General features: G+C 35.7%; 3 protein-coding genes across 4 annotated transcripts; 2 read left to right on the forward strand and 1 right to left on the reverse strand.

Moving 5' to 3' along the window:
- Positions 1–1,019: 1,019 nt before the first annotated feature.
- LOC120072598 (cysteine proteinase COT44-like) lies at positions 1,020–4,718 on the forward strand. Its single transcript, XM_039024994.1, has 4 exons — positions 1,020–1,521; positions 3,699–3,934; positions 4,017–4,157; positions 4,247–4,718. Exons 1-4 carry the CDS (start codon positions 1,086–1,088, stop codon positions 4,532–4,534), a joined length of 1,101 nt encoding a protein of 366 aa, XP_038880922.1. The 5' UTR covers positions 1,020–1,085; the 3' UTR covers positions 4,535–4,718.
- A 207-nt stretch (positions 4,719–4,925) lies between these two features.
- LOC120072596 (UPF0481 protein At3g47200-like) lies at positions 4,926–7,165 on the forward strand. The gene has a single exon (XM_039024993.1). The coding sequence runs from the start codon at positions 5,273–5,275 to the stop codon at positions 6,866–6,868; it is 1,596 nt and encodes a 531-aa protein (XP_038880921.1). The 5' UTR covers positions 4,926–5,272; the 3' UTR covers positions 6,869–7,165.
- A 707-nt stretch (positions 7,166–7,872) lies between these two features.
- Positions 7,873–10,593, reverse strand: LOC120072599 (protein RER1A-like). 2 transcript variants are annotated; one of them, XM_039024996.1, is made up of 4 exons: positions 10,076–10,593; positions 8,484–8,664; positions 8,319–8,384; positions 7,873–8,238 (listed from the first exon to the last, which is right to left on the reverse strand). In XM_039024996.1, the coding sequence occupies exons 1-3, from the start codon at positions 10,447–10,449 to the stop codon at positions 8,328–8,330; spliced, it is 612 nt and encodes a 203-aa protein (XP_038880924.1). In that variant the 5' UTR covers positions 10,450–10,593; the 3' UTR covers positions 7,873–8,238; positions 8,319–8,327. The 2 variants fall into 2 exon arrangements, with proteins under 2 accessions (XP_038880924.1, XP_038880923.1); XM_039024995.1 differs by having other exon boundaries at positions 7,877–8,384; positions 10,076–10,590.
- Positions 10,594–13,587: the final 2,994 nt, after the last annotated feature.

The following is a 13,587-nucleotide window of genomic DNA, read 5'->3' on the forward strand; positions in this document are numbered from 1 at the left end:
ATTACGTTAAAAATTGACTAATGAAAAAACAAAAATTAAAAAGTTACCATTATATTAAAATGAGTTTAGCTTAATTGTAACTGCCACACAATTCCTCTTTTGAGAATAGAGGTTGAATCTTCATCTAAGATTATTTATATCAAAATATTGACAATATAAACCTTTTATTTATTTATTTTTTTGTATAAATTTGTATAACTTTACCATTACTTTCTAATTTATATTTTCATATATTTCCTCCAATGATGTCCTTATAAGAGATTCCATGCCATTAGAAACACAAAGAATATAATTATTTTTCCTTAGTTATTTTCAATCACTTTCTGTTTTTAACTATTCCATAGTCTGATTCTATAAAACTAAAAATATTCCCACTTCATCTCTCGAAACAAACAGACAGTCACCGGCAAGTGCCAATGATTTTTCTAATTTCCTTTTTTTTTTCTTTAATAAAAAACGGTGTTTGTAGGAATATGTTAAAGTCTTATTTTGACAGGAAATTGTGGGTAAATAATGAATTAAAAGTTAAAGCTACAACCTTCCTTGTTAATTCCCACCCCATATTGGTTTGAAAACTTGAACTGTTAACAAGAATCGAAAATTATTCAAAGTAGTCATTGAAAAAAATTAAAATATTTGAGAGACAAGATATGATAATATAAAAGTAATACTTGAATATTGAATTTATCACAGAGAAAAAAAATGAAAATTTTGTCCCATTACAATTTGTAATTGATACTGAGTAGATGCATCAGAATATTTTAATAATAATAATAATATAATTTACTTTCAACAAAAATATAATTTACGGATTTCTGTAAAATCAAAACATCATTTTCACACAACAGGAAAAAAAAAAAAAAAAAGTAACTTTTGGTGAAGAATTAAATAATTTATTTTTCTGACACATCATTAAGCTCAATTACCCTTATTATTATAATTAATTAAACTAAACCCATATCAGTGGGAAAAATTTTTCCCTCACTTTTGAGCTCCTTCAGGCTATAAATACCCATAGCCACTTCCTCACTTTCTTCATAACTCGGAATCGAACAATCTTCCCTGTTCTTGAAGCAACCTTCCCCATGGCCTCAGCCACCACTTTGCTCGCCCTCCTCTCATTCTTCTTCCTTTCCATTTCCTCCTCCGCCCTCAGCCCCCGGAGCGACCGTGAGGTTAGAGAAATTTACGACCTGTGGCTGGCGAAGCACGGCAAGGCCTACAACGGAATCGAGGAACGGGAGAAGAGGTTTCAGATCTTCAAAGAGAATCTGAAATTTATCGATGATCATAACTCCGAGAATCGGACGTATAAGGTTGGATTGAATATGTTCGCCGATTTGACCAACGACGAGTATCGGGCTCTGTATTTGGGGACCAGGTCTCCCCCTGCTCGACGAGTCATGAAGGCCAAGACCGCCAGCCGCCGATATGCCGTCAACAACCGCGATCGGTTGCCGGAATCTTTCGATTGGAGGGCCAGAGGCGCCGTTGCTCCAGTCAAAAATCAAGGAAGTTGCGGTGAGTTTTTTAAATACCAACTGCTCTTGAGAATTTTTGGACGTTTAGGAATGGAGTTGGTTACTATAGTCATTGTAATAGTTTGTATCTTGGGTATAGATTATTTTTATTTGAGTTATAATAATATGAATTTGAAGTGTAGATTTGGTTCGAGAAGAAAATAGTAGATACTATATTAAATAATAATAAAAAAATATGAAATTAAACTAGCAAAAACAATAACAAATAATAAATACGATAGTAAATGATTATTTTGATATAATGTTAACTGTAATTATAAGAAGTGGTTATTATAGTTTTAGAATAGTTATAGTTCCAAATACACATCTAGAGTTTTTCTTTTATACATATGCTCACCCACCAACTTCAATATAGCCATAACGGATTGAGGTATTAAAATTTATAACTTGAAACAAGATTTTGACTTCACATCTTCAAGTATTTTTATTTCAAAATATATCGAATATAAGCATCTAGAAGTTTTGTTGATGAGATTTTATAATTTAGTAAAAATAATTTAGAAGTGAGTACTTTTCTAAGAATTCATATATTTACTTTCTTACATCACTATTATTACTTTTCTTCTACGATTTTGTTGATTTTCTTTCAAAATGTTTTTCAGTTTAAATTTCAAATTAAATCTATAATAATGTAATGATAATAAATCAAGAAAAAATTGATAACATAACAATAGTATCATAACTTAAACAATAACAATAATATAATAACTTAAATGACCCAACAAAAGTTTAAAATCTTTACTTAAGATCTATAACTTATTTTAAAAATTAATAAAATAAGTATAAAATAAAAAACTGAAACAAAAAAATAAGAATGATATGAAACATGAAAACCAAATGCATATAAATAAAACAACAAACTTAAAAAGAAGAAAAATAAATTAAAAACTTAGCTTCCAAACTAGAGAAGAAATTGAAGAAGAAATTAAAAAAACTGTAGATTTATTGGAGTTGAAGTTTTATTGGAAAAAAAACAAAAAAAAAAGTAATTTAAAGAAGTTGACTCTAGATTATTTCCTTCTTTATTTGCAATTACTTCATTCTTTATTTACAACTGTATTTTGGCATGGATTAGTGTGTAATTATTGTTCTTTTCCAAAAATAGAAGGTTTTGTTAAAGGAAGAAAAGTTTGAAAAATAAATAAAAGGAATAGAATTCAAATTTGGGTCTAAGGGGCTAGACACGTTTACCATTGGATTAATAAAGTCATTGATATTTGAAAAATAAATCAAAGGAATAGAATTCAAACTTGGGTCTGGTAAACGTGTTTTCTAGCTATACAGAGCATAAAGTTGAGGGGGCTTGAGTCCATACTATTCGTGCATATGAGTACACATATTGAAGATTCAATCATCTGATCAATTCTTTTGATTAAATATAGGACTTAACAAACATAATTAAATTGTCTTAAAATGTGAACTATATGAATATAGCTCAATCGATACAAAGTTTATACTATCCATTTTGAAGTGTTCTCAAAGTTCAATATAATCTTTATGTCCTTTATTTGTATAGGCACAGCCTATTCCATGCTCCTTCATTATATATAGTAAACAAGAAAAATTATTTTCTTAAAAATAATACTCAACGATCAAGAAAAGGAGGAAGGATGGTTTTGGATTTCTGATGCAAAGTAGTGAGCTTTCTTGTTTGATAAAAATCCAATTAAAAAAAGGTTAATTATTTAAAAGTGGAAAAGATAAATCTCCTCTTAGAAAAACTCAAATTAATTACTTAAGTTAAATAGTAAGCTAATTTATAATAAGATGTCTTTTAAAAATATATGTACTATTATTGGTAATTGATTTTGAGAAAAAATTTCATATTTATCTTCTATAGTATAAGAGCACGTCGGATTATTTAGTTAAAAAATGGAATTAAATCTAAGAATGTTGGATCAAACAAATTAACAATACCCGGGCAACTTCCTTATTTGTTTTTCTTTAACAAATCAAACCAATCTATACAACCGACAGTGGACGTACACAAGAATTTGTTGCACTAAAAATGTAAGAACATAAATTAAATTGGACGATTATAAAAAAAATTAGGTGGGGGAGATTTTAGCATGTGTTAAATGTTGTGCGACAGCGCATTATTGTTGGAAACAAGTGAACCCAACTAATGTGAAATGTTTGTGTTGTTGGGGGAAACAGGGAGCTGCTGGGCATTCTCAACCATAGCAGCTGTGGAAGGCATAAATCAGATCGTCACCGGAGAACTCATCTCTCTCTCTGAACAAGAACTTGTTAGCTGTGACAAAAAGTACAATTCAGGCTGCAATGGAGGCCTTATGGACTATGCCTTCCAGTTCATCATTGACAACGGCGGCTTGGACACTGAAGAAGATTACCCTTATGAGGGCTTCGATGGTCAATGCGATCCCACCAGGGTCAGATTATTTCTGCTTCCGTTTTCCACTCATCTCTTTTATTTATTTGGCCAGATTTTGATTCCCAGCATCTCTCTCTCAGAAAAATGCCAAGGTCGTTAGCATTGACGGGTACGAGGATGTCCCTGCCAATGATGAGGAAGCATTGAAGAAGGCCGTTGCTCATCAGCCAGTCAGCGTGGCCATTGAAGCTAGTGGCTTGGCTTTGCAACTCTACCAGTCGGTGAGCAAACTTCCCCTGCTCACACCCTTTTCAAACTGTCCACTTCAATCCATACATTGTTATTGATTATATGTGATTCAACTTTTCAGGGTGTATTCACTGGTAAATGTGGCTCAGCTCTCGACCACGGCGTCGTCGCCGTTGGATACGGCACAGAGAACGGAGTTGATTATTGGCTTGTAAGGAACTCATGGGGCACAGGATGGGGTGAGGATGGCTACTTCAAGCTAGAGCGCAATGTAAAGCATACTACCAATGGTAAGTGTGGGATCGCAATGCAGGCATCTTATCCTGTTAAGAATGACAAGAAGCCAACAAAATCATACTACTTAAGTTTGGAAACTGCTGGGGAGAAGAACAAGATCAACATTGCTTGAACGGAGAGATTGTGAGACATGTGTTACCTCTAGTTTCATGGGAGTTGATTATGTCTTGGATGTTTCAATTCCTGTTGGTCTGAAGTTTAGCCTATTGTTATACTTAGAAATTGTGCTTCTTGTAAATGATTCGGTTCAATATTAATGTTCCTCAACAGTTTAATGATATTTGTGGCATTTAAGATGGGAGTTGTCTTTTTGTGTTATCACAAAAATAATTATGATAATGAAGCAAGTTTCCTCTCATGATTTAGCCCATTGCTTCTACCTGATGCCATCATTGGGGTCAACTGTGGAGTGGCAAGATGGCGCAATATTTAATAATTGAATTCCAGGAAAATTTCATCTTCTCCATATGAATGATATTATAATACAATTTACAAAGGTAAGAGGAGAGAGAGGGAAGGAGAATCGTGCACTTCTGTTAAAAATCCACAAGGGAAAACAGAATTGGAATTAAAGAATAGAAATTTGATTTTTCAATGAAATCACATTCACACCAAACATCCAAGATAAACCTTCCATGTAAATGGGTCCATTTGGTTTTTGATGATCTACACTACACCTTTGCTTCACGTCTATTGGAAACTTAAAGCATCAATGATTTGGATATTTCCCTCCTCTCATTAATTATTACGTCCTAGTTGTCTTTGTTTGAAGTACAGTGTTTTCGTTTCTGGGGGATAAGAGTTCTTCAAAAGCAAGTCAAAGTCTAACAATTTCAGTCTGTGCACAAAAATGGTGGCTGTGTTCAATAAAGAGTTATTAAGCTGGTACCTGATCACCCTTAAGCTCAGAGAAACGGTAGAATCTGGACTTCCCAGAAACTCACTTTCAGCTAACTCTGTTGATTCTCTTGGAAAATCAGAACCCCAGCTCCAGGAACTAAAACAGATTCAATCAGAATCCCATCATGTTATAATAGAAGATGAAGATCAAAAGCTTGAAGAAGACCCTGAATCACCCGAGTCAGAATGGGTTATCACCATCAAGGAAAAGCTTAACCAAGCTCATCAAGATGAAGTAGAGAGTTCATGGGCAAAGCTCTGCATTTACAAGGTCCCTCACTACCTGAAAGATGGAGAAGACAAAGCTGTTGTTCCTCAGATTGTCTCTTTAGGACCTTACCACCATGGAAAGCGTCGGCTCCGGCAAATGGAACGCCATAAATGGCGGTCACTTTACCACATCCTTGAGAGAACGAAGCAGGACATAAAGCTTTATCTGGACGCCATGAAAGAACTTGAAGAAAGAGCCCGTAATTGTTATGAAGGACCATTCAGTTTTAGCAGCAATGAATTTGTGGAAATGATGGTGTTGGATGGTTGCTTTGTGCTTGAACTCTTCAGAGGAGCTGCAGAAGGATTCAAACAACTTGGGTATCCTCGAAATGATCCAATCTTCGCAATGCGCGGTTCAATGCATTCGATCCAGAGGGATATGATAATGCTTGAAAATCAGCTCCCTCTGTTTGTATTGGATCGGCTGCTAGGGCTTCAGCTGGGTGACCACTACCAGAAGGGACTCGTAGCCGAATTGGCACTCAGATTCTTCGATCCATTAACCCCAAACGATGAACCCTTAACCAAAAGTAGCTTAAACAAATTAGAATCCTCTCTCGGAAACGCAACGGCCTTTGACCCGCTAGGTTATCAAGACGGACTTCATTGCCTCGACGTTTTCCGGCGAAGTCTCCTTCGGTCAGGCCCGAAATTAGCTCCGAAAGTGTGGATGAAACGGCGATCTCATGCGAATCGGGTTGCCGATAAACGAAGGCAGCAACTGATTCATTGTGTGAAAGAGCTGAAAGAAGCAGGGGTTAGATTCCGGAAGAAGAAAACAGATCGATTTTGGGACATAAATTTCAACAATGGGGTTATGGAAATTCCACGGCTATTGATTCACGATGGAACTAGGTCATTGTTTCTGAATCTAATAGCGTTTGAACAATGTCATCTTGATTGCAGCAACGATATAACCTCTTATGTGGTTTTCATGGATAATCTAATCGATTCTCATGAAGATGTTGCTTACCTCCATTATTGCGGAATAATAGAGCATTGGCTTGGTAGTGATGAGGAAGTTGCAGAGCTCTTCAATCGTCTTTGTCAAGAGGTAGTTTATGATATCAATAATAGCTATCTTTCCCAATTATCTGAGGATGTCAATCGCTACTACAACCATAGATGGAATGCTTGGAGAGCAACTTTGAAACACAATTATTTCAGCAATCCATGGGCCATTATCTCTTTGGTTGCAGCAGTAGTTCTTCTGTTGCTTACTTTTGCACAAGCCTTCTATGGAGTTTATGCTTATTACAAGCCCCCAAATTGACTCACCACTCAGAACCTACCCTCTCTCTATCTCATAAAAAGCTTCTGTTTTACGATTGTTTCTTCTTCTCTCTATTCTTTTTGGGATCAGTTTTCCAGTTTCTTGAAAAGTTCAAATTGTTGATGGAACTGTGTTATTGGATTTGTAATACGAAAGTTTTCATTTTGATTATGTTGATCATGGAGTTGCCTTCAAATTTTCAGTGGCACAATCCCCAGATGAGATGACTTTTCTGGTGTCTTTCTTATGGTCAAACCTAATTAAACTAATGGCATAAATTCTAGATTCACTTTCTTAGGCGGCTATTCTATATTTGCCATCATATTTTCAGTTCTTTGTGTAAGCTTGTTTATAAATTTTTGTATTGTATTGAGGATATTATCCAAAGCCGTTGACTTTGGTACAGTCAAAATAACAGTGGTGAAAATCAATGAGATAAGCTTCGTCGTTGAAAGAGAAACAACTTCTAAAGCCCCCAAGTAATAAAGGAGCAAGGATTGCAGAGACTACCATGAGATTTGCCTAGAAGCAACCACCATTGAAAGAGTGCATAATTACTTACTGATCAGGCACTTGTGCGCCAAAGATCAACTGAGCTAATCGATCTACTGAAGCTGTGAGATACATAAGTGTATCAGTAAGAGGGCATTCTGCTTTAAAGCGAAACACCCGTTATTGTAGTCATAAAATTCTAAGCAAAGATCAAAGCTTATGGAAATAAGAAGCCTAGAGGGTTGCAACACTAAAGTTCGGTATTGAGCCACTAAACACGTTCAATTATCAATTGGTTCCAACGACATTAACAATGTGAAGTACTAATGAATAGTGCCTAATTATGATATAATTACTCTTATTCTATAGTTACTATCATAATTTATTGAACTTAAAAAGGAGAGAGATGTAGCAAGCTCTTGCAAAAATTATTGTCAAAGTGCAATTGCCATGTATTACCTTATTTGAAATTAAGGTTCAAATTCCCATACCCCCATTTGATGTACTAAAAAGAAATGCAAAAAATCATTATGATAAATCTGAAATTAATTATTTGTCAACAAAACCTGCCTTGATCATTTTCCCTTTTTCTTTCTTCTTCAGAGACAGCTTTTCGCGTGCAACAAGCTCAAAAGGATTTTGGATGGTTTTAAATTAGCTTTTCCTACAGATGATTATAGCAATTTTCCATCTTTACAACTGAAAAATATCTGTCATGGAGAGAAGGGGACAATTCAGACCCATACTATCTTCCTGAAACTTCCGTAGGAACATCCAAAGAAGTACAAAGATCAGGGAAATGAAGAACCAACAGATGATCAGCCTAACTTATCTCCATTACAATTATCTCTTACCGCCTTCTCCTCATGTCGAACTAACTGTGAACAAGAATACAGCAGCATAAATAGAGTTTACCAGTTCTCCTACTTGACAGGAATGATTACTATTATTAATCTACCCGAAGAGTTCAATCCTTCAGAAGGCTCTTGGTGTCACTTGGAGCAGCAACCTTTCCATCATATCGCTATCAGAAGTAGAGAAAATTGTTAGTTTGTTGCATGGACATGATGGGTGGAAGACTAAGAAAACTGAGCAAACACAAAGAGTCTGAATAGAAATTTACCTGTTTACCAAAGGAGAACGGAACATATTTATATTTGATCATGTGCGATATCTGCCTCCGCATGGTGAGAGTGAACAGCACCACCCAGTAAAATAAAAGGATAGGCCAAAATACAGGTACATCAAATGCATTGAAGAATGTCATCAGAAAAGCAATACAGAAGGCTTTTGTGATGGAGTACCTTCAAAGAGGAAAGGAAGGAAACATTACCAAATGTTAGCATTTTTTTCTCAATGGCTATTTTGATCTACAAGCTTAAACAAGAAAAATTATTGGACAAGGCAACTACACTGTGGTCCCTGATAACCATTAGATACATATTAAAAAAATCCCATGCACCATTATAACAAAGGGACCTGAAAACAGTTTCATATTAAGGATAAAGTCCAATCAAGTCTATGGAATCTTCTATCCATTTCATTAAATTTGATGGTGTATATCCTTTTTTATGAAGAACGTTGAGTAGATTAGGCATTTAGTTGTATTAGAAGTAGAACCAAGGCTTACTAAATACATGCCATCAGTATGCAAATAAACAGATGATTTGCTGATATTGCATTATGGGAAACTTTCTTCCGTGTATCTTTGTTTTGGGGGATAAAATTCAAGGTTTAACAGCTTAAAGAACGATCCTATCAAATAGCTGCAATGCTACTGGAAATTGTATAAATGTGGAAGATGAAGGCTAAGAACAAAGTTAAGAAAACTGCAAACAATTAGAAACATTGTGAAAAGAAACAACAAAATCCCGAGGTTCTATCATGAAGCTAAGATACTCAATAATTAAAATAATATATTTTATATGAAACATCATACATCTTCATAGGTCAGAACTTTTTAGGTGCTTACCATGAGTATCAACCAGCTCGGTTGAAGTTACAAGGAATATAACCAATGTTTTTTTCTTTATTTTTGGTTTTTTTCCAAATTGTAGATGGCAGAGAAATTACTCAATATGGTTCTCAACCTTACAACTGGGATACAAATATTTATAATTTTCCTCTTAAATCCAATGACGTACAAGTGACAGCCATATTGATCGAATAACTTCTTGGGCGAAGGGTTGAGGGAGCAGCAAAAGGTTCTCTTAATGGACAATGGCACAGGTAAAAAAACTAGCTAGGAGTCTAGCACCCGAAGCGGAAAGCGCAACCCTTTAACATATACCAAGTTCATATAAAATTATAAATATACGAATATCCACCGACTTCTGACTAAGCCCCTGTAACTTTAATCTCGTTCAACAAGTCAGATTCTGAAAAAAAGGTCAGGCTCAAAACTAAATGAGATCAAACTTAGCAAACATATGAAATACTAAACGCGAAATTCATCTAGAGATCCGAGCACCAAACCTAATCAAATCCACATCCTATGGGTAAAAAGTCAAAAGAATTCCTACCCCAATTATTAACATACAAGCTTGTGACTCCAATCCAACAATTACCCATATCCTACAGCTTAAGCAAACCCCGACAGTTCATAATTACACAACCAATTCCTGATCGTATGGTTCACATATATATCAGAAAGTATTCAATCCAAAGACATCGCGATGGCTGAAATTGAAAATGGGAAGGGAAACCTGGACGCACCAGAATTTGAACTCCGGAAGCCTACGAACGAAAGGGCGGAACTCGTCGGATTCCCTGACAGGAAGCGCAGGGCCTTCATTGAGATCCAGGATTTCAGGATCCACTTGAGGGGAGAGAAAGCCGATGAGAAGATTGAGGATGTAAATACCGAGACCGTAAGAGACGATGTAGAATCCTTCGATGAGGTAAACCCGAAGGACATAGATAGAGGCGATGAAAAAGCAGGCGATCCAACGGTAGAAGATGTATGGGGTACACCTATCAAGAAGGTGCTGATACCGGCGGGAAACGGCATGGCTCAACCGAGAAAAGAGAGTGGTAGAAGAAACATCTTCTGCGGCGCCGAGACCAACGCCAGCCGCTACACCTTCCATTAGGACCCACAAGTATCGGCAAAGCGTCGTCGCGCAATTTATATACTTAAGATTTCCTTTGAATTTTCCCCTTCCTATGTCTATGTTTGACCATCTGTAATTATCTACCTTCTCCCATTTGCCAATGTAGGATTGGCGAACTAGCCATTCTTCTCGCCCTCATTGGCTCATTCCCCTCGACCTTCTTCTCTTTTATCTTTTTCTTTTTATTTCCTTTCCTTTTTTTTTTTTTTCTTTTTTTCCCCTCTTGTAGTCTCTCTCGATTATACTCTCGGTTCAATCAAACCGATCCTTGACACCGGCTTTGCAACTTGCACATCAAAATTTTGGAAAATTTGAACGGATGACCCATTTTTTAGCCTAAAATGTCAAATGACCATTTTTTAAATTAATGTCAATTGACCCTCTGCTGACATCATCGTCATACCAGATTATGTAAATTCCCCTACAAGTGCTTCACATTATAAGTCTCGCTTTTGTCTGATCAAACACTCTCGCTCTTGCTTTAAATTTCCTGGTTTGATGTGATTTCTCGTCAGTATACGAATGATTTGACAATTTTCAAGACTGAAGCCTCAAATCAATAATATCTAAACATTATACAATGGTAATTTCTTTAAACTCTAAACTCCATTTCAACGATGATTGCTTCCCTGGTTTTCGACGGTATTTTGTTGAATGAAGATTTTTCGAACGGGGATTTCCAAGACAAGACTTTTCTAGAACGGTGTTTCATTATTTAGGTGTCTGTTTCATTATTTTTGTTGTGTTATTTCTGGAAAGGTAGGAATTAAGAATTACGAAATTTTGTATTGGGGGGGAGAGAGTAAGAGATAGAACGAGAGTGAGAGAGAGCAAGAGTAAGAGAGAGAGCGAGATTAAGAGAGAAGCCAGATTAACAGAGAGAGCGAGATTAAGAGAGAAAATGAGAGTAGGGGAGAGCGAGAATACAATTCAATTGCTTGTACAACTTAACGACAAATGTTCTCTTGCTTTGTAGGATGATAGAAAAGTGTCTACTTATTCGATATGGAGGTGATTGAGATGAGAATAAAGGTTCGTATATTGAGGGTGAGCTGACAAGAATCATTGTGTCTGTTACATTGAAGTATGAAGAACGAAATCACACATTTACAGGGTTACAAATGTCAGTTCTTTAGAGTTTGATCTTATAATGAAAGTTAAATATAAGTTTGAATACGAAGTCCCTCCATAATACATAAGGAACGATGATGATGTTCGCTTCTTTTGTTTCTGGGAAGAGCTTAATAATAGACTTCAGTTATCTGTAATGCTAAAATCGAATCAGGACGAAAATTTTAGAATGGGGTTTGAAAATGTGAGTTATAATGATACGACTGTGGACAGACAATATAAGGAATCATATGAGCTTCGTCGAGAAGAGGATGATATTCCATTGTCTACCAATACAGTACCATCAGCATTATCATTAGACAACTGATGGAACACGAGACATACACAATGGAATAAGGATTTAATTACACTCTAATTGCTTCTAACTCCAAGGAAAATAGCATGCAAATTTAGGGAAAAACTGTAAATTAAAAGAGATATAATATAACTTTTATAGCTCCCGTAACGCTTCTATCTTCGCCCGAACACGAACCCGACAACCACTAGAGTTGACCTACTATACTCTGGACTCAGAACCGGGTTGTGGGACCTGATGGATGAAGAAATCGAGAGAGAGAAAGAGATGGAAATAGGAGATGGATTGATTTTGGGTTGGGTTTTTTTTTTCAGCCCAATTTTGAAAATTAAATTTGGCAAAAATAGAAAAAGTTTTTTTTTATCCAAATTGAAAGCCCAAATTTATAAAAAAAAAAACCATGCAAAATTGCATGAAACAAATTCATAAAAACCCAACACCTCAAAATCCATTATTTAAGTGGGTTTGATGTCTCTACTATAAGCTAACACCTAGCTCACTATCTTGTTAGTGGAATTATCCAACAAAAGTTTAAATTTTCCCACTAACTTTAGTCAAAGGGCAAAATGGTCATTTTGTCAAAGTCAAATTATGACCGAAAGTCAACATTTTGACTTTTTATGATTTTTTCCGTGTTGACTAATTGTGACCTCCCGAGCATGAATCCGTATTCATTTTCTCGAAATTCAAATCACATTTGAATATAAGGCCGGTCAAAATTTAACTTTTCAAAGTCAAAAGTCAATTCTTTGACTTTTTACATCTTTGACCATTTCCATTATTTTCGAGATTCCGAATATGAATGTATTCATATTCTTGATATTTAAATCACATTTAATCATTAAAGCTGTATCTCTAAACTGAAAACCGACCATTATATCATATATACTTGTCGGTTTCTCTCTCTTTACCTAATTCGAACAATTCGAATCATTCTATCATACTGTTCTAAGTTTATTCTATATGAGCTAGTAGGAAAACCTAATGGACCTATAGACATGGGCCCCAATGATCCGAGATTAGCTGGCTAAAACTCTTTTAGACGGAGCTAATCAATATTCGTTAACTAACAGGTCATTCCACTATAGTCCCGTAGTTGTACTCCCCTCACTATAGATATATTTGTGGCCATATGATATAACCATGACTAGTAAGCTAATCCTTCACAGGTTGTTCATAATCTTGGCTGGGTCATAAAAATCGTTTTACCCCCAAGACTACATCTTGTTCTTTAAGTTCCATTGATCCTCTAATAACAATTGGTTTAAGGTCCAACCTATAAACCGAATCCCTATCGGGCCAAGGAGAGGGTGGGGTCCCTTGTTCAAGACTTGGATTCAGTACTAAAGGGAACAACCTATCTACTATTCCTATAACAGGTAGGAGTGAATTCCGTCTTGCACCCTATGTTCCTAGCTATCCACCTGATCTTACCCCTGAAATGGAAGGCTTATTGGGCCAGCGATAATGAGCTGCCCTCACCTATGCAGATCTAAGGATAATTTCGAGTGAACAGGAGTTCATAGTTAGCTCAAGATTAAGATTAAGTTACCTAAGTCATCAATTAACGAAATAGTCAGTTTTATACATAAAACGGCGTTTAGAACATAAAAAGTGATTATTTCATAGTTCAATCTTATGTAAACTCTTTACATAGGATGCCTCCACTTTCATGTCTCCACATGAAC

Source organism: Benincasa hispida, chromosome 3 (assembly GCF_009727055.1).
Source record: "Benincasa hispida cultivar B227 chromosome 3, ASM972705v1, whole genome shotgun sequence".
Taxonomy (NCBI): domain Eukaryota; kingdom Viridiplantae; phylum Streptophyta; class Magnoliopsida; order Cucurbitales; family Cucurbitaceae; genus Benincasa; species Benincasa hispida.